The sequence below is a fragment of the Lepisosteus platostomus genome, chromosome 25 (assembly GCF_059453375.1).
Source record: "Lepisosteus platostomus isolate fLepPlt1 chromosome 25, fLepPlt1.hap1, whole genome shotgun sequence".
In the NCBI taxonomy this organism is placed as follows: Eukaryota; Metazoa; Chordata; class Actinopteri; order Semionotiformes; family Lepisosteidae; genus Lepisosteus; species Lepisosteus platostomus.
In genome coordinates this window covers 15317708-15344978 of record NC_142635.1, presented here as the reverse complement: position 1 = coordinate 15344978, position 27271 = coordinate 15317708, and the positions used below count along the sequence as shown (strand labels likewise).

Genomic DNA, 27271 nt, shown 5'->3' with positions numbered 1-27271 from the left:
TTATGAAAGCCTGATCCGAATTCATTTACAGTCCACGAACAGGACCAAAACTGTCCTGTCCCAGATATCAGGCTGAGAAGGTCGAGGTGCACTTTAAAATGTCCCGAGTGCTATTAAGTACATAATTCACCCCCTTCAGCCCTTCCTACCACACGGGTGTGAACGTGTTTGCATGAACCACGTTTAATTTATGACAGATGGTTCTTGTGGAAAGCTCTAAGCATCAACAAAGAAAGACCCCACACACCCCAGCTACAGACTGTTTGACCCTCTACCATCTGGAAAACAGTACCAGAGCATTCGGGCCCGGACTACCAGACTCAGAGACAGTTTTTACCCCCGCACTATCAAACTATTAAACTCCCAGCCTCTCTCACCTACGATCTGAACCTCACAGTGCCTTCTCTCTTTTTATACAATTGTTTTGTTGTTGTTGTTTTTTGTACTTCTTACCATCTGAGAGCTAGCTCAATAGCATTTCGTTATACCACATACCTGTATATGAGTATAATGACAAACTTGCACTTGAGCTTAAAGCAATTCTGCAACTTTTTCCCTTTCCTACTAATTTAGGCAGTAGGGGGCATAAGAAGCACTGGAGGAGGAGGTGATCGCTGAAAGGAAATGCTCAAGTACAGCAGCTCTTACCTGTATCTTCCAATGTGGACCGTTTACCTACAGGTGTGCGGACAGGCTGCAAAAAGAAGATTTGCGAGTGAGCTGACCCGTGACACGTCGTTGTGCAAAAAAGATTTTCTTCAGAGGAGTAGACAATTTATATTTGAAAGATTTACTTTCAAGAACGTGTTTTTTTTTTTGCAAACCCCATTAGCCGGACACTTCACCCGGGAAAGGATCGAGTTTCTTTGATTTCTAAACCGACTTTGTTCTGTCGTCCGTGAAGGGGGAAAAAGTATTTTGAAGTTAGACTGGTATTAATGTCATTGTATGTGACCGCTGGAAAAAAAAACCCACTCTTTCTAGTGTAGTGCAAAAGGGCTTTTATTTAGCCATAAAAGACAAATATATTTGTTTTTACAAATTATTTCAGATTTGAAATTACTCTTTTTTACACATTTTATTACAAAAATAATTCGTCTGCGACTTATTTACTCTATTCATTATCAAAAACAGGGCACCGTGTTAAGGCACTTATATCATTACTATAACATGGCATTTTTAAACGAGATCAACGAAACTGTTTATTATTTTGGCTGTTATTGATATACGGATACACGTTTAAAAAAACTGCGTAAGCAAAAATGAAACAATAATTACTGACATTTCTACAGTATGCATTTACACAGAATTAAAGGGCTCCATTCACAGCTGTAAAGGAAAAGCTTATATTTAGAAGTGAGATCACAGAAGTGCTGGAGAATCATATCACTTCAAAGAATAATTACATTGATGCTCCATTATCCCCACAATCTGACTTCTGTCAATTTCCGTCATATGGTTCATTTCTGTGTCATTGAATTATAAATGGTCAGGTATCTCGGAAATTAAAACAAGTATTTATTTCAGCGAAGAAAAAAGACGTGTGATAATTTTCAACCATGTCCAACAACATAAAATTGCTTTTGACTAGAGACACATGGGGGGGGTTATCACACTTTTTAACGCAAAGCAAGGCGTTTCGATATCGCACGAGTGTCCTCATCAACACTCCTAGAAACCAGCCCCTTGCTCTTCTGATCTCTCCCTCCTCCCACACAGATCCCGAATTCCATAACAATCGCACGGAAGGGATTTCTTACAATGGGAGCGATTGTTTGAGACCTGTCAGAAAGAGCCTTCATATCCACTTCTGAGTTTAAAGCTGCTGGTAGCAATGGACTGATTTTAATAGGCCAAAGCCACTCCTGTTATTTACGTACAGATGTTAAAATTTATAGCCCGGGCTTCCTCCTCACCCTGTCACTTCTGGCACAGATGTTTCACCTGAAGCAACTGACATGCAACCCCCCACCCTCCCATCTTCCAGTAAAAATACTGCCAACCACAAGCGAGAGGGCAGTAAATCCCCTGAACACGGTTAAGAAAAACGACAACAGGAGAACCTGACCCCCAACTCAGAAGAAACCCATGGTGTGGAAGCAAGAGGGCAGTAATGGGGATACCGCCTCGCACCACCCCACACCTGGACGGCGCGTCTACATGCTTTAGTTTATTAGCCCATTCGACAACCCCCCAGTAATAATATGAATGTATCGTCCCCCCCCCCCAGTTTCTAACTCGTACGGGCACAGGCCTTCGTCCGGCGGAGGAATCCCACACTTCACCCACTGTGCACCGCGGTCACAGTGTCCCTCCGCTGAAACTAGATCCCTCGCCCTGGCAGAAGTGTGTCCTGGCCAAAATTTCCCATTGACACTTATCAATCATGGCCTCCTAATAATCCCCATCTATGAATTGGCTTCATTACGCTGCTCTCCTCCCCACTGAGAGCTCGTGTGTGGGGAGCGTTCTGGCGCACTATGGCTGCCGTTGCATCATCCAGGTGGGACTGCACACTGGTGGTGCAGGGGATCCCCATTACATGTAAAGCGCTTTGAGTGGAGTGTCCAGAAAAGCGCTATATAAGTGTAAGCAATTATTATAAATTATTATTATTAAAGGTTATCTGTATGGGATGCAGGTAGTTGAAGTTTTCGGAACGCCTATGAAAAAAAACAGGTCTCTAACCTTCAGCTTTACAAGCACAGTACCTGGAAAATAATGACTCATAAGGTGCTCCAATATTGCAATCGGCAAGTTATCTTTCTCCCTCCCTTCCTGTTTAGCGGCCCTGCTGCGACCCTAGCCGCTCGGCGCCGGCCCCAGATGACTCGAGCTGGCTGTGGGGCCGGGCGGCACCGCTCCGAGACTGGCGACTGGCCCCTGATGCCAGCTGGCGACGCGGCGCGGCGAGGCAACACTGCTCGGAGGACAGGTAGCGCAGGTAAACAGGAACGCCCTTGTTCCTTCCGTGTTTCACGGGCTCAGCCGCAGGCGGGACGAGAGCCTTCCTGAACACAGCAGCTCCACCCCGCTTCGCAAGTGGAGCTCCGACATGGACCCTCTCAGACTGCCCCTACTTTTAACAGTCCCGGGGGACTCCTTCAACAGCGCCTTTACACAGAAAGCAGTTATTCTCAGTCTGGGGTTATGAAGGCCTTATCCTTCTATTCACGGCCAACAGCTTTCACCCTAGGGGCAAATCAGCAATAGGTCCTTCTTACACAGACTCAAAAGTCTGTGAAGCACCATCATATGAAACTTTTCAAATTAAATATGTATATATATCCTTCAGAAGGACAGTATTAAGCTGCAAATATAAGGGATTGCTGACAATTAGGCAGGTATACACCCTGACAGCAATGTACAGACATTGTGTTGAACTGCTCTGAGGTCAGAATACAACGTGTGAGGTTCATGGCCAGGCTGTTCGGCAACGAGATGAATATTTTCAGTTTTAAAAGGCAAACCCCGGCCCTCCTCCTAATTCTCCTGCAAGGCCTGATCTATGAGACACATGCAGAATACCATGAACATGAGTGAGACTATGAGCAACAATTCCTTGTAAACATACACCCATCCTTTAAAAAAAAAAAGATTAATCATCGATCATTTTATTCTGTTTGAAAATAAATAGAACCTGCAGTCCAGAGAGAAATAAGGCAACCTGGCTTTGTGATAAACGGGAAATCAAATAAGAAAAAGGAAAATCAAAGATATAGGGAAATGGATCACTCCCAAAATGCAGGAACTCTGAGCAAATGTTTCCCTGTTTAGTCGCAACGCTGGTTTGCCTGCTTGGTCTTGTGACTGTCCCAGAATACTCCAGTTATCCAGTGCAGTCAACACACTTCAGGAGCTGCAGGATTGAGCTTCTTTCCACTCTTCAGGCACGTTTCCAGGGCTGTTGCTCTGTAGGTGGTCAGCAACCCACAGTTCAAGAGGCACCTTAGAACCCGTGCCGGCAGATCCCGCTGCTCATCCCTCCTAAGTGGCAGGGCTGCAACATCACTCATCTGGCCATAAAAATTCCTGCGCGGCTCTGTGGGTCTGTGGCAGCTCGCAGGCTGGAGAGCAGACTCGTGTCAAGCCTGGGGGAGAAAGGGCTGCTTCCCGGGCACCGCGGGGGGCTCTCAGCCTGGGGAAGAGGCCGCGCCAGCGCTGAGGGGGTCCTGGAGCAGCAGCGTGCCCTGGCTGGGTTTCAGCACGTCCTCACTACATCGATCCGCCCACCCCCCCCCAAAAAAAAGAGGGGGCGATCCTCCGAATGTCTCGCGGGCCATGAGAGCTCGGGTCTCTGCTCCTTGAGGGGGGGGGGGTCACTCGTGACGCCAGCCCCCAGCCCCCCCCAGCCGACGCCGTTCCGGTTTCCCCCGGCAAAACATCACATCCGGCTCCGAGACACCGAGGTTATCGTTTCCTCTCGTAAACCCCCTGCCGACCCCGGCAAGAGAAAAATCGGGTACCGCTGCACAATAAAACCATCTTCCGTTTATTTTTCTTTAAATAGGGCATAAAAGTAAATCTGGAGAGAGGCGCTCGGAGAGAGGGGAGCCCGCCGGCTCTAGCCGTCCTCCTCCCAGAGGCAGAGCTGCTTCTGGGGCACGTAGAAGTCGAAGCGGTAGCCCTTGCTGCAGCTGCGGATGCCGCACTTGTAGGGCGCGGCCCTGCCCGCGGCGTCGCGCCCGCGGCAGTACTTGAGCAGGCAGGGGTACCACTCCAGGCGCAGGCTGTAGCTGCAGGCGCAGGGCTGCCACAGCTCCCGCGTGGCGTGACAGCCGCGCAGCCCCGGGAACTCGCCCGCCGCCGGGGGCAGGATCTCGAACATGGAGCCCTCCACGCCTGCGGGGGGGGGAGAGAGAGAGACGCACAGAGCTGAGGCAGGCCGGGGAGGGGGGGCTGTTTCTCATCCAGAAATCAGGGCAGCGGGCCGGCCGCCAGACTAGACTGGGGCGCGGGACGGCTTTGCGGGATTCCCGGACAGCCGCGCCGTCGGAACGGGCGTTCTGTGACCGGCTCCTCGAAATATTCCCAAACCCCGTCGCGGTCTGTGGCTCAATATACGTTCTGTGCTCGTCTTGAGGCTGAACGGGGCTGTGCTTAGATTACAGGGTACAACCCACAGCTGGCAGCCCCACGGGAGCTCAGCAGGTGTGAGCCTGGTCAGCACCTGGAGGGGAGACTCCTGGGAAAAAAACTAAGGTTGCTGCTGGAAGAGGTGTTAGTGGGGCCAGCAGGGGGCGCTCACCCTGCAGTCTGAGTGGGTCCTAATGCTCTAATATACCGATAGGGACACTACACTGTAAAAAGATGACATCCTTCAGATGAGATGTAAAACCGATCTCCTGTGGGCATTACAAATCTCAGGGTGTTTCTTGAGAAGAGTAGGGGTGTGACCCCTGGTGTCCTGGCCAAATTTTCCCCTGGTCTTTACCAATCATGGCCTCCTAATAACCCTCATCCCCATCCCTCTGCTCTCCTCCCCACTGAGAGCTGGTGTGTGGGGAGAGTACTGGAGCATCATCCAGGTGGGGCTGCACACTGGTGGGGGTGGAGGGGATCCCCATGACCTGTAAAGAGCTTTGAGTGGAGAGTCCAGAAAAGCGCTATATAAATGTAAGGATTATTATTAAATACTTATTATTACTAGTATTAATAATGACATCAATAATACCAATAGTGTTTTATCAGTGTATTTTTTAACAGTGTCCAGAAAACGGTTTTGGAAGTGTAAGGGATTATTTATGACTACACAGCCCTGGAAAACGGCGGGATTCAGAGTGCGGCCGCTCTCCGGAACGGCCTCGTTCCCTAACCCCGCCGCCACCCACCTCGGTCCAGCCAGTGGCGCACGTCGGCCTCGCGGGAGTACACGGCCCCGCGGGCCTCGGCGCAGACGTTGCGGATGTGCGCGCTGAGCTGCCCCGCCTGGCTGAGGTTGACCGCCACGTTCATGGCCAGGTGCTCCGCCCCACGCTTCTCCTCCGCCGACCGGATCGCCCGCGGGTTCTTCTGCAAGGAAGGGATAAAGAGACGTCAACATCTCGCGCGGCTCGCGGGCCAGAAAAGCACCCCTGTTCGCAGCGAACCTTAAATTCTTCCCCCCCAGCCCGAGACTAAATACTCCTTAATATTTAAAATTCTGTGGCAACAAAACAGCCAGACATTTCTTTATAACTATAACAATAATGAAGAACAAGAAGAAAAGTCCTTATCCTTACTGTATATATTTTCTGGACTCTCCACTCAGCTCTTTACAGGTCATGGGGATCCCCTCCACCCCCACCAGTGTGCAGCCCCACCTGGATGATGCTCCAGTCCTCTCCCCACACACCAGCTCTCAGTGCGGAGGAGAGCAGAGTGATGAGGCCAGTTCAGAGAGGGGGATCATTAGGAGGCCATGACTGGTAAAGACCAGGGGGTTATCTGGCTGGGATGTCGGGGCGGCACCCCTACTCTTTTCGAGAAACACCCTGGGATTTTTAATGACCACAGAGAGTCAGGACCTTGGTTTCACATCTTATCCAAAGGATGGCGCCTTTGTGTAGTTATACTGGGGCATTAGGACCCACACAGACTGCAGGTTGAGCGCCCCCTGCTGGCTCCACTAACACCTCTTCCAGCAGCAACCTTAGTTTTTCCCAGGAGTCTCCCATCCAGGTACTGACCAGGCTCACACCTGCTGAGCTTCAGCGGGCTGCCAGTTGTGAGCTGCAGGGTGACTTATCTTCTGTTTAACTCCAGCCTCAAGACCCCTGTAAACCACAGCTACATATTTTATTTCTAGATCTAGATATGGACGTATTGCTCTGCTCTCAGCTAGATTCCAATAGAAATCCACAATTTTAGAAATGGAAGAGAGAAAAAAAAAAGGTTTTATTTGTACAAAGTGAGCATGTAACATTTTTTTTGTCTGAATTGGAGCCATTACTCGTCCCATTTCAGAAAAAGGCAGTGTAGTGGGGCTGGAGAATAGTCAGGACGGAAGGTCAGCTGGGACTCGAGATGGCCTGGGGTACCCCGAGGTGGAGAAGTGCCCCCGTTACAGCGAACCTCTCACCTGGCGCAGCTTGGCCATGGACTCGCTGGGGATGATCTCGTTGTGGTTGAGCCGCGTGACGAAGCACAGAGCCTGATACTGGCTTTGTCCCCTCTCCGGCTCCCCCAGGATCAGCGAACGGAAAATCTTCACATCCTGCCGGCAGGGGAAAAGCAGTCCGTCAGGATCTACAGTATCAGAACCGTTCACCAACGCGCATGCTGGGAGAATGCTGTTCCCGAACCCCACCACTGGGTGGCAGCACTGTGACAATGGACTAGAAATGAGTGGTTTGCCAAGGCTTGAAGGATTCTAACCAGGAGACATTTAATCATTCGGCCGAGCGTCACTGGAGTCATTCTCACTTCTTCTCGAGAGATGAACAAAGTTATTCCCCTTATCGAGGGAACCTGCATACAATAGAGTCAATCTATATAGAGGGTCACAGTATGCGACCAGTCATCCCGACTGTAAACAGCTGTTGGTCAGCTGAAAAAGCTAAATATATGCTCATTTAAATAAGCATCTAGGCTAACTGAACTCAGACAGACAAATTGGAAAATTCTCATGACTTCACGAAGCCTCCCAATGTTGACGTAACCGACAGGCTGTTTAAAAAAAAGACTACAATCCGGCCTCCTCAGAGCCAAATGAATATTTCCCAGATGAGCAAAAGCTGAAATATAAAGCAATCTGTTTCCGATGGATTATCGTGGGATTTCCAATTAACACTCCTGTTTTACTGGTGAATGCTTTCATTGGCGAGACAACAACGCCCTAAATAAAGAGTTAATAACCGTTTATGAAGACGTTTAAAAAAAACGGTCAAGGACGGAAAAGCCCAAAACATTTTAAATTGTGTGTCTTTTTTTTTTTTAAATAGAGCGGGTGTTTAATATCCATTTTAACGGATGCAGGAATGTGCTGCTGACAGAGGGGGAAAAAGGACTGTTATGGGTGACAGACCAGGCCTGGGCTCCAGCCCCCGACCCAACGTGGGGGCTCAGTGTCTCAACTGTGGGGGCCCTTCATCAAGCCCGTCCCCCCCTCCGGCTCCAGCTGGCCCTGCCTTCCCACGGTGCCTTTCACCGAGCGGGCGGCCAACAGGTGTGCCGCTCCGGAAGAAGAGGGTGTTTGGGACGGTATAAAACCCTGGGCTCCTTCATTCCCCACGCACTGCATCACCATATTTGGGATGGTAGGAAGACAAGGAGCCCCCATACAACTAAAGCGCTTAATTAGGAGAGAAAAGTCCTGTTGTAATAAAGCAGTTACTACGAACACCACAATAAAGCATGTTGTCGCCTGTCGCATAAAAGCGGACAGTTTAGGGGCTCAGGGAGCCACCCACACTGAGACCAATCCCACAATTCCGGAGCGGCAGGGCCTTTTCCAGACCAGAGCCTGCCTGACGGGAGTCAGGAAGGGACTGGAGAACAGCAGCCAGAAGGAATGACGGAGGCAGTAAGGGAAGAGGGAGAAAAAAGGAAAAGAGATAAAGAGGCGCAAACAGCCCAGGTGACCCCCCCAGACTGCAGACACAAGGTGTGGAGCAGCTGAAAGGTGGGGGGCGGGGGTGGGGGGCCATACATTCTTAAACAGCAGCGGAGAACCTGACAGGCACGCAGACTGCTCCCGGCACAGTGACACTAATTAGAGGGGGGGAATCTATTTCCTTGGAAGCGTTGACAGCTCTGATTAATTCCCTTTCCCAGCTCTGGAAAGGCTCCCCAGCCTGAGGCCCTGCCTCCAATTCGCAATCGGAGTACTGCCCCCTAGCGGCCATGGAGCAAACTGATGCTGGATCAATACGCAGGAACTAAACTTGCAATCAGCATTGCTCAGTGGAGTCAAACCAGCTTATTTAATTCAATCACAACATCTCGATTACATACTGTACATCTAGAGAATGCCTCAGAAAGTCACAGGAGCCTGAGCTCCTTTCATCAGAGCACTGATTTGGACTACCCAGATCACATTTAAATTCAATGATCATATCATTTTATTAGCCATACACAATTTCTTGCATTAGGAATTTGTCTTTTCGCAGACCCCAGCTTGCTCTCTATGAGACACACAGGCAGGGAGAGAGAAGCCTGTGGTCAGAGCACAGGGTCAGTTGGGGTTAAGGGGCCCAACACAGTAAGATTTCTCTGCCAGCCGCAGGATTTGAACCGGCAACCTTCCAGCCACAGGTGCAGATCCTTAGCCACAGTGCCACCGCTCCGCCCAGCTTTAAGAGCAATAGAACTAACCAATCCTTTACTCTCACAGCTATTAACCCATTTAATTTGGACAAGTCACACAAATATCTGTCTCAAATACTGATGACCCAATTTTCTTAGTTTTTTTCCTAAATTGTTAAGATGACATAAACTGCCAGCTTGTTTTAGTCATCTTGGCCATCTAAGTTTCTTATTTGTTAATGGCTTCATACCCAGTCAAAATGTACTGTGTTTTGTCTTTTGCTTTGCAGGCAGATACATGTTTCATTTGGGACAGAAAAGGAAGCAAGCGTCTTCAGCAAACCTCTCCCTCAGACAGAGCAGTAAACTGGCCCCCAGAGAAAGAGCTATCCAGGTGAGAAGGCGCTGCGCAATGACAGAGGAGGAAAGGAACCTGAGCGAGGTGCCGACAGCTTTGCAGCATGGCTGTGAGGTACGAACCACATGGGCCGCTTATGGCTTTCGAAGCTGTAGGTCTTCCAGGGTTATGACAATGCCCATCTGGAAAGCTTCTGCGACTCCCTTTCGCAGCTCTTGATGTTTTCGGATATTTGATGACTACCGGACAGGCCACATTTGTACTGCGCATGGAATAACGTGCATATGAGTCAGAGCTCCATTACTGTGAAGCTCCATTACATAGCGGGGGTTGAGCAATGTGAATGCACCTTGACCCTAGACTTGTCTGATCGTAAACTCCTGGTGCTGGAAGGCTGGAGTGTCTGTGAGTTTGCATTCCAAATCAGCTCTTTATGAGGTCACCCAGCTGCTTACTGGCTGAACTGCATCAGCGGAGTTTCTCCCAGCTCTTTGGGTGCTGCCGAATTGAAAGGATCCAGAGAACCTGCAGGCACAGTGGTCCACCAGGACCATGACTGGTCACAACCAAAACAGCAAAGGCTTCAGCAAAGGATATTTGACGCTAATGATACATATCTTCAGATACAGTAAGCAATATCAAGTACAGCCTTATTACACTTAACATGACAGTTCTAAGTGTTTCTGTAGTGACTTGAGTGAGACTCTGTGAAGAAATTCAGCGCATGTTTAAGAGTGATGATAAATTGCCCACATCCTCCCCTCGCAATCTGATATACTCTTAGGTGAAAGTGACACCTTTGTCTAAAAATATACAAGCAGGAACAAGGCTGGAGATAGAACTAAAATGTTTTTTTTTCATTGCATACAAGATAGCATCTATTAATGGCAGCTTCCACTTATTACTGTTCATTTAAGGCAGGCTAGAACTTCTCACAAAACCTAGTAATCATCTTAGAATGGAAACACCAATACTGCCAAGATCCGATATAATTACTCATGTTACAGTAGAAGTTTACTATCCTATACCATGGTAAATGACAGTAAAATCATCATAAAGCATGTATGTGCATGAGAGAGAATGGCGCAAACAGAAAAATCTTGACTGACTTGGTTTTCCAAGAATTACCCCAAACAAAGTCTTCCTTTTTTCTATGGAAGATGACCTCACACTTTCAGATTCAAAATCTGCCTTGTGTTTTGGTTCACTTCCCATCTGCTTCGACAGAGCAAAACTTTGTATTTTATAATTAACCAATACTTCTGAGTGTCCAGAAACATTACAGCCTTGCCAGAACTGAGACAACTCATTCAAGCTACATAAAAACAGGGTTTCTAAAGACCTCTCCATGACAATCAGACCCAGGGACGTGAATCCAAACGTCCGCTTTCCTGTAACTGCTGAGGGCATCGCCCCAATAATATAAATGGCTGAGCTCACAGACAGTAGGAATGATGCAGTAAGGCTCAATACAAGTGGAGAAAATACAGAATGAAGGAGACTATTGTACTGAAATGTTAAACACTTGCAGCCTTGTTCTGCAATGTTTATCACAGCACATTCAAGACATAAATGACTGACAAAGTGCAAAGTGAATTAAGCAGCTGCTAGCCCCTGCCCTGCAGTTTCTGGTTTCATTTTTCATAAGTGCAATCTATAAAGAAACTGTGTTGTGTTCACCTTACATACAGGACACCTCAGTGTCAGGCCGCCAGTGTCGGATCCAACGGTCAAGAGGAAGAATGGCCAGTTTGAGTGGCATAGGGCTGCCATGACTTCTAGTTGTTCCTGAATTCGCGAATTGGGTTTTTATTTATTTATTTATATGGCTGCGGATGTCGGCTCCTGAGTCGAGTTTGAACTTGGAGAGCTCGAGACAAATATGTCATGTTTGATCGACAGGCCGTTTCACAACGGGGTGCGCGTCTGAAACTCTCGTCGCTGTCTGTTTCTCTCTCTGCCAGCGCTGGAGCGATGACAGCAAACGCGGGAGATTTCGGCCGCCACACGTACAGACCGTTGCCCTTGGAGCAGGCAGTGGCACCAGCACCCTGTGTGAACGCCGCAGGCTTCAACTGGCGCTCAAAAGGACAGCAGAGCGGCGAGAAGCTAAGGAAACATCCCTTATCATGACCTGGGGCTGTGCAATTCACAGCCAGCTCACAGCTTCTGACTCATTTCCTGCTTCCCAAATCCCCTTTCAAAACCCATTAGCTTGACAGATCCTGCTTGGAATGACCTGGGACAACGTGAGTAAGCAGCATAGTAATCCAAAATTAGGATTATTAGGTCAATTCACGAAAAATGAGAATTAAGGGGAAAAATGTAATGGGATGCACCACAATTAGCCAAGGGTTTGATAATCAGCTACTTTGTACGATCCGTTTGACACTTGCTTGAGGGCCAGAACTTGTTTTGGCAGCGCTCATCAGCGACAGCGCTCCCCTTTCGACTTCAGCGAGATCAGATTCCCAGAAACACTTGCAATATTGCCGGTGCTCTGGCACGAGCAGGGCAGAGGCGAGCGTCTGTGGCCCAGAGGGCCAGTGATCCAGGGACCGGCATGTCAGGGGAAACGATCAAAACAATCGTGGTTGTGTTTAAGAGTCCAGGGGGGGCGTGCATTCTGCGGAGGGTGGCTGATCAGCCCCATGTTGGGGGGGGGGGGGGGAGAAAGAGACTGTGGCTCAGCTAATGAGCCTTTGGAGTGAAGCCACACTGCTCTGAATCACTCACATTTCCCTTTTGTGTGCAAAAGTGCAAATCCTTGCAAGGCCTGTCGGGAAACCGGTTGTGTTGCCACACTTCTCCGGAACAGGCACCCAAGCTGATCCACCACGGGTGGCAACATCACAGAGAAAGCTCTCTGCACTGGAATTATAGGACGACACTCTAAACCCAGAGGAAAAACCACAAATGGCCCTTTTCCACAAAACCACAAAACCTGGAAGGCAAGACCCCTCACTTCCAGAGCTAACACACAAAAGAAATAAATGAGGGTTCACAGGCAGCTCAGAGAAATCTTATTTACCGCAAAGTTCCGGCGACAACAGTTTTTCTGAGGGACTCCTGCAGGATGAGGTTTTGAGGATTGGGGAATCTCATTCGGTCAGGCAGTGTCTACAGAACAACACCCCCTCACCCACCAGGAGGGTCACAAAACACAGGATTGGCTGTATCCTCTGTAAACAAAGCCCAGAACAGAAAATCACAAACGAAGGCAGATTGCTCAGAGCGTGGCTCTGGAAGTCGTGAAATCAGTCGCCTGCAATGAAGCCCAATTTTGGTAACAAGAGAGGATGTTTGTGCTTAAAACCTCTTCTCTCCATAAAACAAACTCCAGTCAAAACAAACAGATTTTCCTTTTTCACTGCTCAAAACTGTGATTGTGGATTAAAGCTAATCACCTCACATCACATACAAACTCTAAGGCAGGCTGTGTTTGGAGTTGCACAATGCTTCTGTTTAAGCTCTAACAGTTATTTTGTATTTAATTACACAGAAACAGATATTAAGGGGGCTCTCCGGTTTAATTACAGATTTCTCGCTGATATATATTGCTATGTGAGACACACTGTCATTATCCCATTGCTTTTAGCCAAGAAATGTTCCTCTTTGCTTTCTTTTACAGGAAAAAACTAAGATTTTTCAATTTGAAGGGATTTTTAAAGTCAATTTTAAAAGCATTACATGTTACACATTAGGATCACCACACCATGCCTGACATATGCATATAATTTACTAAATACACACAAGCAAGTAAAAAAATGACATTTTTTACTTAAAAGTGGAAGTGCAAAGAAAGGGCCCTAAAAATCCCACACAACTGCATAACTGCTCATAATCAAATGATTCACAGAGCTTTCCTGTCACAGGCTGGCTATTTGCCCAGGCATTGAGAAGTGCAAAATGTTAACGTGCACAATACTTCTGTGTTCTTGTGCAATTTCACCAGCAAGATACTCACAGCCTGTACTTCGACTGTTATCCTTGTAAACTTACTCCGAGAGAGAAGAAACCGAGCTCTAGTATCAGAATCATCAAGCACTTGATCACAGTAGCTGAAAGGTCATGAGACACAAATGAGACAGCAGCCAACCTGAAGAGCTGTAGTGGCTGATCCATGACTTTCACCAACTCACAGACTCCTTTTCATTAAATTCAAGTGCTCCTCTCGTCACATCCATAAAGCTCAAGAGCTAACTTCTCCGCTCCAAAATGATAATCGGCTCGACAACAAACAGCCACAATTTCACCGGATGATTTGCTATTGTTTTGGCGCAAACATCCTGATTTATCAGACCTTTCCGTCCTTAAAGGGACTCCTCAATGAGCAGTCCACATAGGAGCTCCAGCACGGCGACGCACTGGGAAACCCTGGAAATGTTTCACTCTTGGCATTTCTCCTGAAAAGTTTTCGAAACGGGGCACAGAATTTGGGGAGCGCAGCACCATACAAGTGAGCCATCCTTTCACTTGTGAATCTCTGCATACGAAGGGTTACGGACACAGAGGCCAAATAATGCAGACCCAGCCCACACAGAGAGAGAGACTACGCAACATGTTTATAGACACAGTCACTCTGTTACAAGGTTCACTCTCCCAGGGTGTCAGAGTCACACGCACATCCAGACTTGCAGCACCACCATCAACTCCACTAGGCAGGTGAGAAAAACTGCAATTGTCTTAGATTCTCACTGGAGCACATCAGAGAGGCTTATCTGATTAGGAACCCGGTAGGGAGATGGGAAGGCCACACCCATGGGGAGCTGGGAATAGGCTATCAAATATCGCAGCTAGCTGGCACGTATTGTCCCGATTCACAGAGCAGCAAACGCCAAGGAGATCTCCACTGCCGAGCCGAACTGCACCGCGGGATTCTGAAAGCAGCCGAGGACGAGATGAAGGACTAAGACCAGGACGAGACCAAGCCGGAGCTGCCGATATGACCTGAAATGAGCCAGGAAATGGTCTCGCCGACGGTGGTCGAAAGTAATGAATTCAGAATTCAAAAAGTTCACAGCCGGAAAGCTCTGGGAACAAACATTTCCCAATACTGAAGAAGAGATTACAATCATTGCAAACACTTTGATTCATACACACATAAAACACACTTTGCTTTTTGCTGGAAAAACAAATTGAGTAGCCAAATGGCTTTCATTTGTAAGCCTTCTGATGGTCCTCGTTTCTAAACAATACCGTGCATCAGATGTTTTTGCACACTTTCAAAAGCTCTTGTTTTTTAAGCCCATCAAAACTGAAAAGCCATGTAGTTTAACCTTTTTAAAAAACCATTGTTATCCATGGTAATTCAGGGGCACACAATACAGAACGATCCCTGATTACACCAGTCAGGAGTTTATATGAGATAATGTGCTATCGAACATGCACTAATTAAAAGTGTGAGAAAGCAACCGGATGTTGGCACACAAATCCGTGTGAATTATGAGGGAAGATGCGTGGGAGCCAAACTCTACCTGTCTTCGCTTCGCACCACAATTTAAGTCTGTGGGAAAGCCGAGACTTGAGGAAAGAATTAAATGTCAGAGGAACAGGGAGTGGGACCGGGTGTGGGGGGCTTATTCCAAAACAAGGAGCGTTCTGTCCGTGAACTCAGTCTTGCGGGGCAGGAGCACCGACTGGAAAGCTTACAGCTGCTTCTCTGAGCTGCCGTTACTGAAAATGGCCCTTTTCCAAAAAGAAAAACAAAATTTCATTATTACACGGAAACAATGCAAGACCTAAAGTGCTCAAAATTTCCATTCCAAAAATAAAATGCAGGCTTTTAAAGATTCGAGATCTGTCAGAATGGAGTTGTTTTTTTCACATCTGCAGTCTTGTCACTGTCTCTGAGGGTTTATTTGCACAGAAGACAAAAGCCGCTGTTGCAGAGAACGACGCTTGGAGTAGGATTACCTAGATCCACTTCGACGGCTTGCAAATTTAGATGTTCGTTCCCCCACGAATAATCCCTCAGAATAAACAGCGCCACCACATTCTGCACAGTAGCGGTTCGATTTATTCAGGTAGAAACTCACATTGTGTCCTGTACTTGCATCACACGGTGTCTGGATACAGCTCCACCATAGCACAAGGAAACGAGGAAACCCCTTGCTGCAATTTCAACCAAGTTACAGTGATAGAGCAGAGCTGTGGTCTTAATTTGTGAAGTGCTGTATTATGTAGCAGGGGCTATAAGAATCAAATAGAACCTCGAAACTTGGCATGAGCATCACTCTTTTACCACTGTTGTTTTTTGCAAAGTCACTGATACATCTAGCCTGGTGGATTGACCCACACACACCGCGAGTGCGAGGGTTCACTCGTCAATCGCAGGTGTGGGTGCGGAGGCGTCAGCTTCCTAATCACAGACTGCTCTGCTGCGTCCTCTGGCAGAAGAAATGAAACTTGTAATGCGAACCTGGGCGCTCCAGCCTACAAGCCTGGCACATGTGTTTGAAATTACAACAAGATTTGGTGTGTGTGTGTGTGCTGGCATTATCCGCACTTGGATTTCCTGCTGGGTGCACGTCTTTCTCAGCAATGACCATATGACACTCTGGGCTCATCAGGGATTAGTCATCATGCTAAGTAACTGTTCCAGCAACAACAGCTCCTGGAGAGGCGCCTCAACATTCAGTGGGAGGAGGTGAGGCCCACTGGTGGCCAAACTTCTCTCCCAGTGCAATGTCACTGCTGACACGAATTAAATCGGGCAACGAAGGCGCGCAGCTGGACTGAGCCTTTTACATGAGCACAGAGAGAACTTGGACCAGCGCTGCCCTGAGCCCATGTGGCCTCCGCAATCACAGGGTGCCACACGGCATGCGACTCAAAGTTCAGCATGAGTAAAACGAGTAAAAACATTCCACCCCCGGCAGGACAAGGGACAAACACAACCTGTGCCTTTACCGCGCGGGTCCCCCTGTCATTAGACTCATTCCTGGGTGATTGGGGGTTAGCAGTCTCTACAGCAGCTCAGGGCTGCTCCACTCGCACCCTTTTCCCAACCCTTTGTGGGGCCTTGAAGCTGCTATCCCCTCAAATTCTACATTAACGCCAGCAATCGGCAATTAAGTGATTAAGGAGCTGGTTGCCACAACCATCTGCAACAGAGCTGACTGGAAGGACGAGAGAGCAGCCGTGTCCTAACTGGAAATGTTAAACACGGAGCCGTGCTGGGCAACAGGGGTCTAGGACATGCCCATAGTTACGGTTTCTTATTAAAGACACAAAGCCCGAGTGGAGCCTTCGTGCAACTGCGAGAGACATTCTTTCCGGATATTCTCTCGAAAAGGATCAAGGCCGATAAGGCCCCGTCCATTTTTCAGTGCTTTTCAAGCTTGGAACCAGAGACTCAAAGGACTGACAGGAAAACAACACAGGGCCTCACAAAAGATTTAGGCCAAACCCAAGATAGTGCTCTTCTTCACAAGAGCCCCAACCTGCCGCATACAGAGAGCTCTGTGTGTTAGTGACAACTGGCGAAAACACACCTCGTGAGACACGACTGGGCACCACAGCACGAAGCGCAACACCGCCGCCTCCTTCCCCACACGTCGCTGGAGACGGGCCCAGGACGTGGGAGCAGCCGGTTCTTCATGCGAGCTGCGCTCAGAGAGCCCACAGCATGCACCCAGCTTTGCAGCTTAAAACAAAGACAGCCAGGTGAGGGTGACAGAACGGACAGCGGACAGCAGGAGGAGCGCAGCTCGAGAGGGGCAAACGAACTGTTTACTTTAAATCCTCTTTCCCAGTGTACAGAAGCACAATAGCTGGGGGCGACAGTGTGTATTGTCATTCGCAACACTGGCACAGGGAAAACGCTAATGAGCAAGCTTTTGTACAAAAAAAGACGTAACCTCTGGGGGTCTTAACAAGACACCTAGCTGGGGTGGGCAAGGAGAGTTCCTATTATATTCCCTCCCTGGATAAAAAAAAGTACTTGAACACCCACTTTTATTTTCTGATCGTCACAAAGGAACGTAACAGATAGAGCACAACTGAAGCAACTCACTTTCACAGCGTCATAACCCACATTGCACAACCCTCTGCCAGGGGTATCTGGCATTACACGCAGTCCTCATCGTACGGGGAGCTATGATGGTTTGCTGTGCGTGGTTTTTGGGAACCTCCCCTCCCTGCCAAAAGCCCCAAAGGGATTTCTGAGCAGCCGTCCCATCAGCAGAACCTCTACAAACTGCTACGTGTGAAGACAGGCCCTGCCCATCCTATGTGAAACGGTGAGTCGGTTTGGGACAGACTCATGTTAATAATAATAATTTATTAAGACTCTCCTGACTGATACTGTGACGATTTGCGTTAGGAAAGGCAGCGGAACAGAAAGTGTCATTGTGTCAATGTTCTGTTCTGTAAAACGGTAACGTTACCTGGGCGGCTCTGATAAATGGCTCAGGAAACAAAACCCCATGACCCGGGACACTCAGCCGTCTGCTGTGCTGAAGACACTGCAGGTGTGTTAACCTTGCCTCTCTTAAAGCCAAAACATTAAGATCTCCGATAAATTAACACCGGCCAAAGAAGGTCCGAGTTGTGGATTTCTGACCTGAACGTAGACTTTGGACAACAGTGTCACTGGATTTTATTTTGATGGTTAACCTAATTCATACTTAACTATCTGGCCTACAGCAAGTGTATGTGGCGATAGTGATCTAAAAGACAACGGCAATTTAGTGCCACAGTGGCAAGAAATATCAGGTGGCTTTTACTGCATGAGACAAGGAAGTAAGCATAAGAATCTAGTGCCTATGAATCATTCAGAAAGTGAACAGCCATCTGAGATTCTGTTAAACATGAATAATTTGCAGTGTGTGGGAGGCCAGAAATATTTAAAAAAAAGATCATCAAGGTTAACATCAGAAAAAAGATTTTGTTTTTTCTCTGAAGGGATGGACCGCAGCCAACCTGTTCACCGATATCCCACAGGAGAGACACTCCGGGCTCTTGGAAAAAGCGGGCGGTCACGCTCGGAGGCCACAGTGGGCGTGTACAACGAACAAACCGCCTTGCCGTTCCGATAAATGGGACGTCCAATTGCCTGTAGGCTAAAAATAAACAATTGCAGGTAAAAAAAAATGATGATGTTTTACAGTTATAAGGCCATTGGGATTATTGATTATTTTACTAAATGCTTTACAGCTAAAGACTAGTTTTCCCAGGGTCCTCAGTCCTGTTTCAGCAGGCGCAGCAGACAGGACAGTACAGGAGCAGCCACCTGTTCGGTCCAATTCCCGTCTGAGGTGGGCGTATCTGAGATGGCACGAATCTTTACTTTTCAAAGCTTTCTGCTTTCCTCATAACCCTCGTCTGAGCCTGGGCTCAAGTCACCTTCATCGCAGAGAAACCAGGGCTTCAGGAGGGGCCACAGGAAGTGGCACCGAGACAGCTGGGTCCTACAGCAGGCCAAAGACCTCCCAAAGCAAACTCCTCAGAAGTTTTTTTTCACGATCTCCTGTTTTTCCTGAAAGAGTCAACAGCTCCTCTCCACCCCCCCGAGTCTGGCATGGAGCCCATGAAATGTTTACCAGAATAGGCCATAAATCAAAGTGCGTGGACAAGGGACAAAGAGCTCACAAACTTGGCAAATTCCAGCTCTCGGGCGGCTTCACCCCAGGGACTGGGGGACAGGGAGAGGGCAGGGCGAGCCTGGTGTCACCCCACTGGCTGTCATATCTGGGTTAAACCTCCATTTTCAGCCCTGGGACTGAACAGACCACACCTCAGCCGGGCTTTCCCTCTCCGGAGCGCGGAAAACCTAACACACCCGAGAAACAACACACAGAGCCAACAGGCGAGCACCAACCCACAGTTCATTCGGCCAAAGTAAGAACTGGTTCAGAACTGGCCCGGCGTCAGTCGTGCTACTGCCTCATTTCAGCCCATTTAGAAGCAAGCGTCTTCCCAGCAGGCCGAAGACATGGGCGCTCGTCCTCAAGGCTTGGAAACGCGGTTAAGAGAGAAACTATTCAAACTAGTTCCTGCTTCACTGCTTTCATACCATCAGGTCAATTACACTTTTTACTGGAAGGCAACCCTTTCTGTAATCCCTTGCTGGCACCTAAGTGTCAGGGTTAATCCAAGTTTCCAGATGCCGCGTGAACACTAACTGGAAGAGAGGAGAAGCACGAGTGAGGAAATTCGGGCCCGGAGCCACGCTTCCAAGTGGGACTGATACCAGAGAACGGGAACGTGCTCCCCTCCGCCGTGTGGCGCAGTTGGGAGACCTCCCGAGACCCACCGTCCCACAGTTTCAAACACTCCCAACATTCAAGAGAAGCAAAGCGGTAACAAAGCGCTTTAACTGCTCATCTTCGAAGACGAGCTGCCCTCAGGGCTCGTAACTAAGGCGCAGACACCCTGTGACGGCGTCTCTTCAAGCAAGGGCCCTTCGGTCTTCCCCAGCGTTCAGTCAAGAGCCTGAATTTAAGATGGACCGTGGGATTCCTGCCTCTGCCACTTCAATACTTATTTTCAGAAATCCCGCAATCCCAAGAACTGTTTTTTTTTTTCCACCACGATCACATAATGTTTGGAGGGTTATCAGTGTTTGGCAAAGGGTTTCAAGGCAAGAAATCTGCCGACGACTAATTCCTTTGCCTGTGCCAACAGCTTGCCCCAGATCACAGCCATCGTGGAAAGTCTGACTTGCACGGTGGCCACCACTTGCTAAACCAACAGCCCTGGCCCTCAAGAAAAGACTCCACAGGCCTTTCCTTCCCAGCCTGCCAGTCCCCCTTGGCGTGACCCTACAACAACAGACTCGAGAGATGATTCTGTTCTTTCTGGGGGTCGGCAGGACATTCAACTGGAAACCAGTGCTCGAGAAGTGGCCCTCTCCCCCCCGTGCGAGGAAGCAGCAGCAGCAGCGTGCGAGGGGGACAGACACAGCTGCTTCGAAACCAGCCCGGGCGCTCCTGCGCTCCAAACCCGCGCTGGAGCGGAGATGCGGCTAAGCTGTTAATCCCCGGCACGGTCTGGAATTCGGAAACGGTTCAGAATTGGCCCACCTGGGATCCCTCGACGCCCTGCCTCACGAGAGAACAACTGTTTTTCCTCAGTGAGCCGGCCCCCGTTTTTAACCCTGCGCTGGCAATTCGAGCTCTGAGCGCTCGTGCCTTTTACAGGGCAGGTACTCCCCAACATCTCACCTGTGATATCGAAACCAAAAGTCCCTTTTTAAAGACGTTAGCTTGCTAGCACATATTAAGGAACAAATAATAGGTTTATTCGATGCTGAAAAGTGAAGAACGTGGAGCCACTGACACCTGAAACGTTGCATTTTCTTTCTTCTCTTTTCAGCATGGAAGAAACCTATTACTTGTTCCTTTGCAGCCTACGCATGCTGACGCAGCTACCCTCCTGAACTAGCATATATTAATCCCCGTATAAATTACCACTTGTTAACCATCAGTAGAAAAGCTGTAACAGGCCTCAAACACGAACTATATCAGTGCTTAACAACACCAACAATACTGAAAGAAACAGCCTGTTCCACAGTAAGGTAAAGTTAATAAACTTCTGCAGCACTGCCAACCAAGAAATGCTTGCTGAGGTGACCACCTGTGTTATGCAGCAGTAAGAAGGCAGAGGACAATATTTTCACAACAGGGTCGACTCCCTTGTCCAACTAAATGTTTTTGCAAAATCCAGCCTACGAAACTGCAGGGTTCAGATCTACGGTGGTCTAGCGATTTACACTTGTGATAAGTCCAGTGATAACACGGGCTGTAAGCCCTGGCAAGAAGAAAAAAGAGTAATTAGACGACCAGAAACAAACGAGACATTACCACCTTCTCCGTTTCAAATCTGACATACAGGGAAAGAAGAAAAAAAATGTTTTTGTTTTTAAAGGTCATCCACACAGAACATCTGTCGCCTCGCCAACAAGCATGTTTGTAATTCGGCTGTGGGTTTTACCCTTTGACAGAAAACCGCTGACCACTAAATATACAGTCCTGGCGGTTGGCGGGGAGGGTAGGCTGAGCAGAGAGCGATGAAATAATGTCGGGCTTATGAAATAGGAAGGGCTGGAAATCACTGCACCCTCTTCTCAGAAGGCTACAGGGTCGTCTTTTGCCCTGCCGGGAAGACAACGAAAGCAAATATGTGGCTTCTCAGGTTAGAAAGTTTCGTTTCGCCCCCGTTCAAATGACCGGGTTGCCGAACCGCTCCAGAATCAGAACCGCACACTAGGGTTACCTCACCTGTTTGAAATCGGCCACGAAGGTGATGAGAGTACCGTCCCCCTGCCTGAACTCCACGGTAATCACATCCCTCTCGCTGTCCGCTTCCAGGGTCTCCTCTGCGACCTGCCCATCGGCGACGCGCACTCGGACCTTCAGCTCGGAGCTAAACCCACTCGATGACAGGAGGAGCAACGCAGCGAGAACCCGAGTAATCCGAACCGACACCGGCAAGATCCACACAGTCAACATCCCAGAACAGGCAAAACCGAACTCGGACCGGGAGGAGAAAAACAAAATAGCGTCTCAAGTCGAAATCCTCCCCAGAATTCACTTTTAATTCTGCACCGTTTGTGTGAAGTGAACCCACTCGCTCTAGTTTATAGGTCTCAAGCGGGGTTTTAATTAAGTTGAAGCTGTTTTCAATGTCTACCGCCGCTGGGGTAGCGGGGTAATTTGCCGTGAGCCGCTCCTTCCACGCAACTCCGTAAAGGTATCATGCTGAGGATTTTAAGTCTCCGTTTTCTCCCCTTCCTCCAAAAAAAAAAAGTTCAGTTTGCGTGCAACAGAGAACTGCGCTCCTTGTGTACTTCTCTGTCCTGGAAATCGCAAATCTCTGCTCAGCACTGGAGCAGCCACTTCAGAAGCGCGGACGGCTTTTCGCGTCTTCGTGCACAAACGCAGCGACTGGAAAGAGGAGATTGCGGGTTGAAAACTCCCCCATCTGTCTCTCCGGCTCTCTCCAACACTCCCCGCGTCTTTACTTTTTTTTTCGGGCTCTGCTTTGTCTCTTTACTTTCCTCTCTCTCTCTCTCCCATTCAATCAATCCCGTCACTTCCTTCAGAAGCACCGCGGCACACGGTGCTCACAGACTTCCCAAGTTTGAGGGACACGGCGCGGCGGTGGAAACGGAGCTCTTAAAGGCGCAACGCAGACAAACTCTCTCCCACGCACTTACCCGTTGTGCTCCCCACCCGCACTACGAACGCACCGTCACGCACAGCCACGGAGCAAACTTTCTCGACGTCACGGGAAGTTTTAAATGTTTACCCCTGTTCTGTCTCTAAAAATGATAGATGCGTACTTGGCCGTATGCCGTCTGACAATTTGTGTGAGCGGTGCGAATATAGTTTCACAATTCGTCTGTGTTTAATACTTGATATTCCATTCAGTTTTATGACAAGGCCTTTTTTTTTGTTTTGCGTTATTCCCAGATCCATTATCGTTCATCTTTTTGACGTTTATTCTGTATTACAAACTTGAAAAAAAATAATTTTGTCACAACGTAGACCAACAGAATTTGACTCAATAAACCTGCATTACTAAAACACCGGGTCAGTCATAAAAGTTATTACAGTTAACACACAGTCTTTTCCCCAAATTCATATTTCATAAATAACAATACAGAACACCAACTACGTCATTGTGGTCGTTCAACGGGAAAGAATCGAGTGCGCTTGTGTGACAACATAGAAACCGCTGATGAAGTAATCCGTGCATAAAAAACTACTGTATAACTGAACATACAAATATACACAGACTGACAGTTGTGATTATGAGAATAAATTCCTAGCATACTTTCGCAGAATTAACAATTTACAAAACCTTCAAATGATGGGTATGGTGTGGTAATTTGTTATGAAGTTGGCACAACAAATTACGGTGTGTTTGCGTGCTTGGGCAGACCGACTGGTGCTTGTTGCGGCGTCTCCGGGTCTTCCCAACAAGTAAATCAGAGGGGGCAACATCCTGCTCAGTCTTAACCGCTGCAATATGAAATTATGTTATTAGCTAGCAGCCAAAATAGATCTGAAAAGAGATTTTGCAGTATCGTTGCATGAAATGTTGAATAAAAAAAATCTAACCAATTCCATTCTTCAAGTCTGTACCTATGAGTGGATATCAGTCAACCACCTAGGCACAAAGGCAACATTGCAGGATGGAAAAATCGAAATCAGAACAAAAAAGCAAATGAAAGGGAAATTCGACCTGTCTAGCTCATTTGGTTTGAAATAGTTAACTGATGCAAGGATCCAGATGTTTCCCCAAAGAAGCCAGGGTATGGCCATCAACAGTACAACTGCGCACCCTGTTCCACGCTCCCACCACCCTTTGTGTAAAGAAGCACCACCTGCTCACTGGCAGCTGCATGTATTGAAGATTTAGAACATTGAGGATCTCCAGCTGTACAGTGTACAGTTTCATCCAGAAAGCGTCACAGAACTGCTAAAGCTGAGTGATATCTTCCAGTGACAGCACAATGACAGAAATCTCAATCACAACTTGAATTCAAAGTCTTTATTTACCTTGCTTAACTGCAGTTGAGTCCAAACGTGAAAGGCTGCTGCAGCTGAACACATGGTATATAGCAGCTACCCAGACATCCTGATTCCTTGTCATTATTACTTTTAACAATCCCTATTTCTGTATGCAGTCAAAACACAATACGGATATGAAGAAAATACATTTCAATGCTTATTGTTTGATTATGAAAGCAAAGATCTAATTTATACACTATCAACTGGGCACCACGTCTTCTACTTTCCCAGAAGGAGACTGAGGTCCACAGCCTGCAATAAATAACCCAGTGCTCTGCAATTTGTGTTACATTTGGCTGTTTTTATAATTTCGCCTTTTTGCGCAACATAATCTATTTTTTTTACTTTTTCATTGTTCAGACTGGAAGGAACCACAATTTGACTTTCAAAGACAGTCACAAGTACTTGACATGCAAGCATCAGTGTCGCTCCTATTAAAGTCCCCCAGGAAACAAGGAGCATTTTGGAGGTCAGCAGCAGAAAGGCAGTCCTCCAATGGCTCCCACCTTGCTGGGAAAGATCCAATCTCAGAGTCACAGCCTTGTTCTTATCTGTAACTATTTTCCTTCTGGTGATTGCATCTAAAAGAGCCTCAAGAAAGTGGTAATGCAGAGTTTTGTTTTTTTTTTCCCCAGAGGTTTCTGCGGCGGGCAAAACACTTTGCTTACTTCTCATGAAGAAAACAAAGTAAAGTTAGCCGAGTTGTGCCGAGCCGAGACCCCCATGGCACAGATTCACAAGCAACAAGAGTGGTGATAAAGTGCACCACAGGACCTACAGGACTGGCCTGCCTCTGCTCATGAAACACAACCCCCTGCACGGCATGCCCCCATCTCTGCCTTTTCTGTGAAGGCCGGCTTTTCAGAATCATGATCTCAGATCAAGAAAATACTTGTTCGCTATCAGAGAGCGGTGTTAAACGGGAGATTAACTCTGAAGAGAAAGGCATTCCCCACTCCGGCCTTATCTTGCTGCTTGTATTGCATGATTGACGACTCACATTCTGGGTGGGCCCAGGCTCCTGACCCCATGTGACAGCACTCCACACCCCTGGAGCTGCACGGCCGGGTCCAGCGCAGGGGAGCTGAGCCCACTTGGAGGCTTCAAGCCTGAGCAAATAACAGCCAGCTGTAAATCGTCAGCTTGCCACGTGTTGATACCCTGGCAGAGAGGGGGGCAGGCGGGCAGAGGGCTTTCATAAAACACTGGCACTCTGCTCTTTCTCTGAACAAACACTCTCACTGGACTGTACACGTCAAAGTCCAAAAGCTGTTTATTTATCCTAAGTAATCGACTGTTTGGCTGAGTTTCATTAGTGAGTGTAATTTAAGAAAGCACCAGATCTGTGATCTGTGAACGGCATGTTTTTGCCATCTTGATCTGCTGTTAAATGTGACTAAAGGTCTCTACACACCCACCTGTAGAGATATTTTGGCAGCAAAGGCGAAATCCTCTGAGATGATCTCAGAAAATCGCCTTGAAAAGACAGAAAAGTGTTCAGTAGAACAGCTGAAATACAGGATCTATTTAATGCAGCTCTGCAACACTTGTGTTGTGGCTTTAGCTGCCTGGATGGCCTCAGTAGATTACTACTACTGCTGCTTCTGTTCTTCAAAATACTGTTCAGTAAACTTCAGAGGGAAGCCCTTGATAAGTACAGTTATTAATACAAAGATGTTCATGAACTAAATATACAAACTAAATGACTTGGTGAATAACTTTGTTACAAATGAAGGGAGTTGATACCATTGTCTGTTACTGTAAACTACAAAGTAGGTAAATTGAATGAAATAATAATCAGGCACTGTAAATAGAAGTATCGATAGGCAGCAACTGAATCTTAAGTTCTAGTCTGAAGTACCATATTTATTATAATTATTAAACAGTGGGATTCTAACAAAATTTGATACAGCTGCAATGGAGTAAAGATGAAAGAAAATGGATACTCTCCTGGACAATGAGGTCTGCGTATACACTGTATTCCTGTAGCTCATCCTAATTTGTTTGGATCACTTCATTAGTGATCCCATTTCACTTTCTGTCCTTATCAGTTGTCGAGCTTATGAATTAACTTCTTTGTGTTCTGAGGCTCTTGTAAAATGCAGAGCCCACAAGGTTAGGGACTGTAAAGGATCATATACTGTCTCTAGGACTTGGGAAGGCTGCTGTGTAATGGTTAACAAGACTGTTTCCTCTTTAAACAAAGCAAACATAAAAGCAGCAGAAAGTGCTCTCACAAAGTATGTATTAAAACTGCTGGCAAACTGCTTGTTTTCTCCAAATGAACAGGCTTGCCTTGCCTATAACACAGACAGAATGTTACTGTGCCCTTTGCACAGAAAATTCCTTTGTACACGTCTGCTGTAGATTTGTATTTCGCAGTTTAGTTCTGCCTACTCTCCACTATTCCTGAAAGCAGTAACACCATCTTTTTCCAGAGACAGGAACCAAAAACATTATTTGTTGCAAAAGTTTGTCTTTACTCACAGCACTGAACAGTATATTGAACAGACCCAGTGAATCACAGTAAAGCATTAAAACACCTTGCTAATTACAACTTTGAATCTTTTAAAGCCATAGTTCTCCATCTTTGACACACAATGCCCCTCTTTCAGTTAACACAAAACCTCACCCCCACCTTTGTGTATAGGTTAAACATTTTATTTAAACATATTTTAAAAACTGATTTAATTTCAATTGCTATTTGTGAACTTAATCTTACATCAAAGACAATTATTTTTGTAGTAGTGAAGGTTGTATGATCATGCTTGAACTTCAGGTTATTTAACTGAAGAGTCCAGTCCGCCTTAAACAATTTCTATGTGAGCTCTGATACTGCATATTTGCCACAGTTTTTGAAATTCTCGGCTCTGGGGAAGAAAGAGCACAACGCAAGTCACTTTCAACATCATGTCTGTTGCAGTGCTTAGTTTTGATCCTCCAAAGTGCAGAAGATCCAGCCTCACACAAACAGGTGGCTGAAAATGCCACAAGGATGTGCAGAGCATACTCGCCTGTTTTGGGGTACACAGACAAGTAGACAACCAAAACTCCTCCAAAGTTAACTCATGGAAGGTGTCTTGGGCAGTTGCGTCGAAGTTTGTTCACTTTGTGGTTTCTGTCATCTCTGTATCAAAATAACACAGAATAAAAATGCTGAAAAATG

At 47.3% G+C, this 27271-nt stretch overlaps 1 protein-coding gene and 1 long non-coding RNA gene across 2 annotated transcripts; one reads left to right on the top strand and one right to left on the bottom strand.

Moving 5' to 3' along the window:
* Positions 1-977: 977 nt before the first annotated feature.
* oafa (OAF homolog a (Drosophila)) lies at positions 978-22038 on the bottom strand. Its single transcript, XM_088620161.1, has 4 exons — positions 21808-22038; positions 7061-7195; positions 5832-6012; positions 978-4842 (listed from the first exon to the last, which is right to left on the bottom strand). Exons 1-4 carry the CDS (start codon positions 22036-22038, stop codon positions 4565-4567), a joined length of 825 nt encoding a protein of 274 aa, XP_088476287.1. The 3' UTR covers positions 978-4564.
* LOC148641212 (uncharacterized) lies at positions 21466-27271 on the top strand. The gene is made up of 2 exons (XR_015930475.1): positions 21466-21721; positions 21898-27271. It is a non-coding gene; the product is annotated as an uncharacterized LOC148641212 (long non-coding RNA).

Excerpts from the sequence above, each read along its gene's own strand:
- oafa (XM_088620161.1), bottom strand. The coding sequence starts at position 22,038 with ATGTTGACTGTGTGGATCTTGCCGGTGTCGGTTCGGATTACTCGGGTT. Across the intron at positions 7,196-21,807 it reads TCGTGGCCGATTTCAAACAG|GATGTGAAGATTTTCCGTTC; the intron begins GTGAGGTAACCC and ends CCCTGCCGGCAG. Across the intron at positions 6,013-7,060 it reads CCATGGCCAAGCTGCGCCAG|AAGAACCCGCGGGCGATCCG; the intron begins GTGAGAGGTTCG and ends CCTTCCTTGCAG.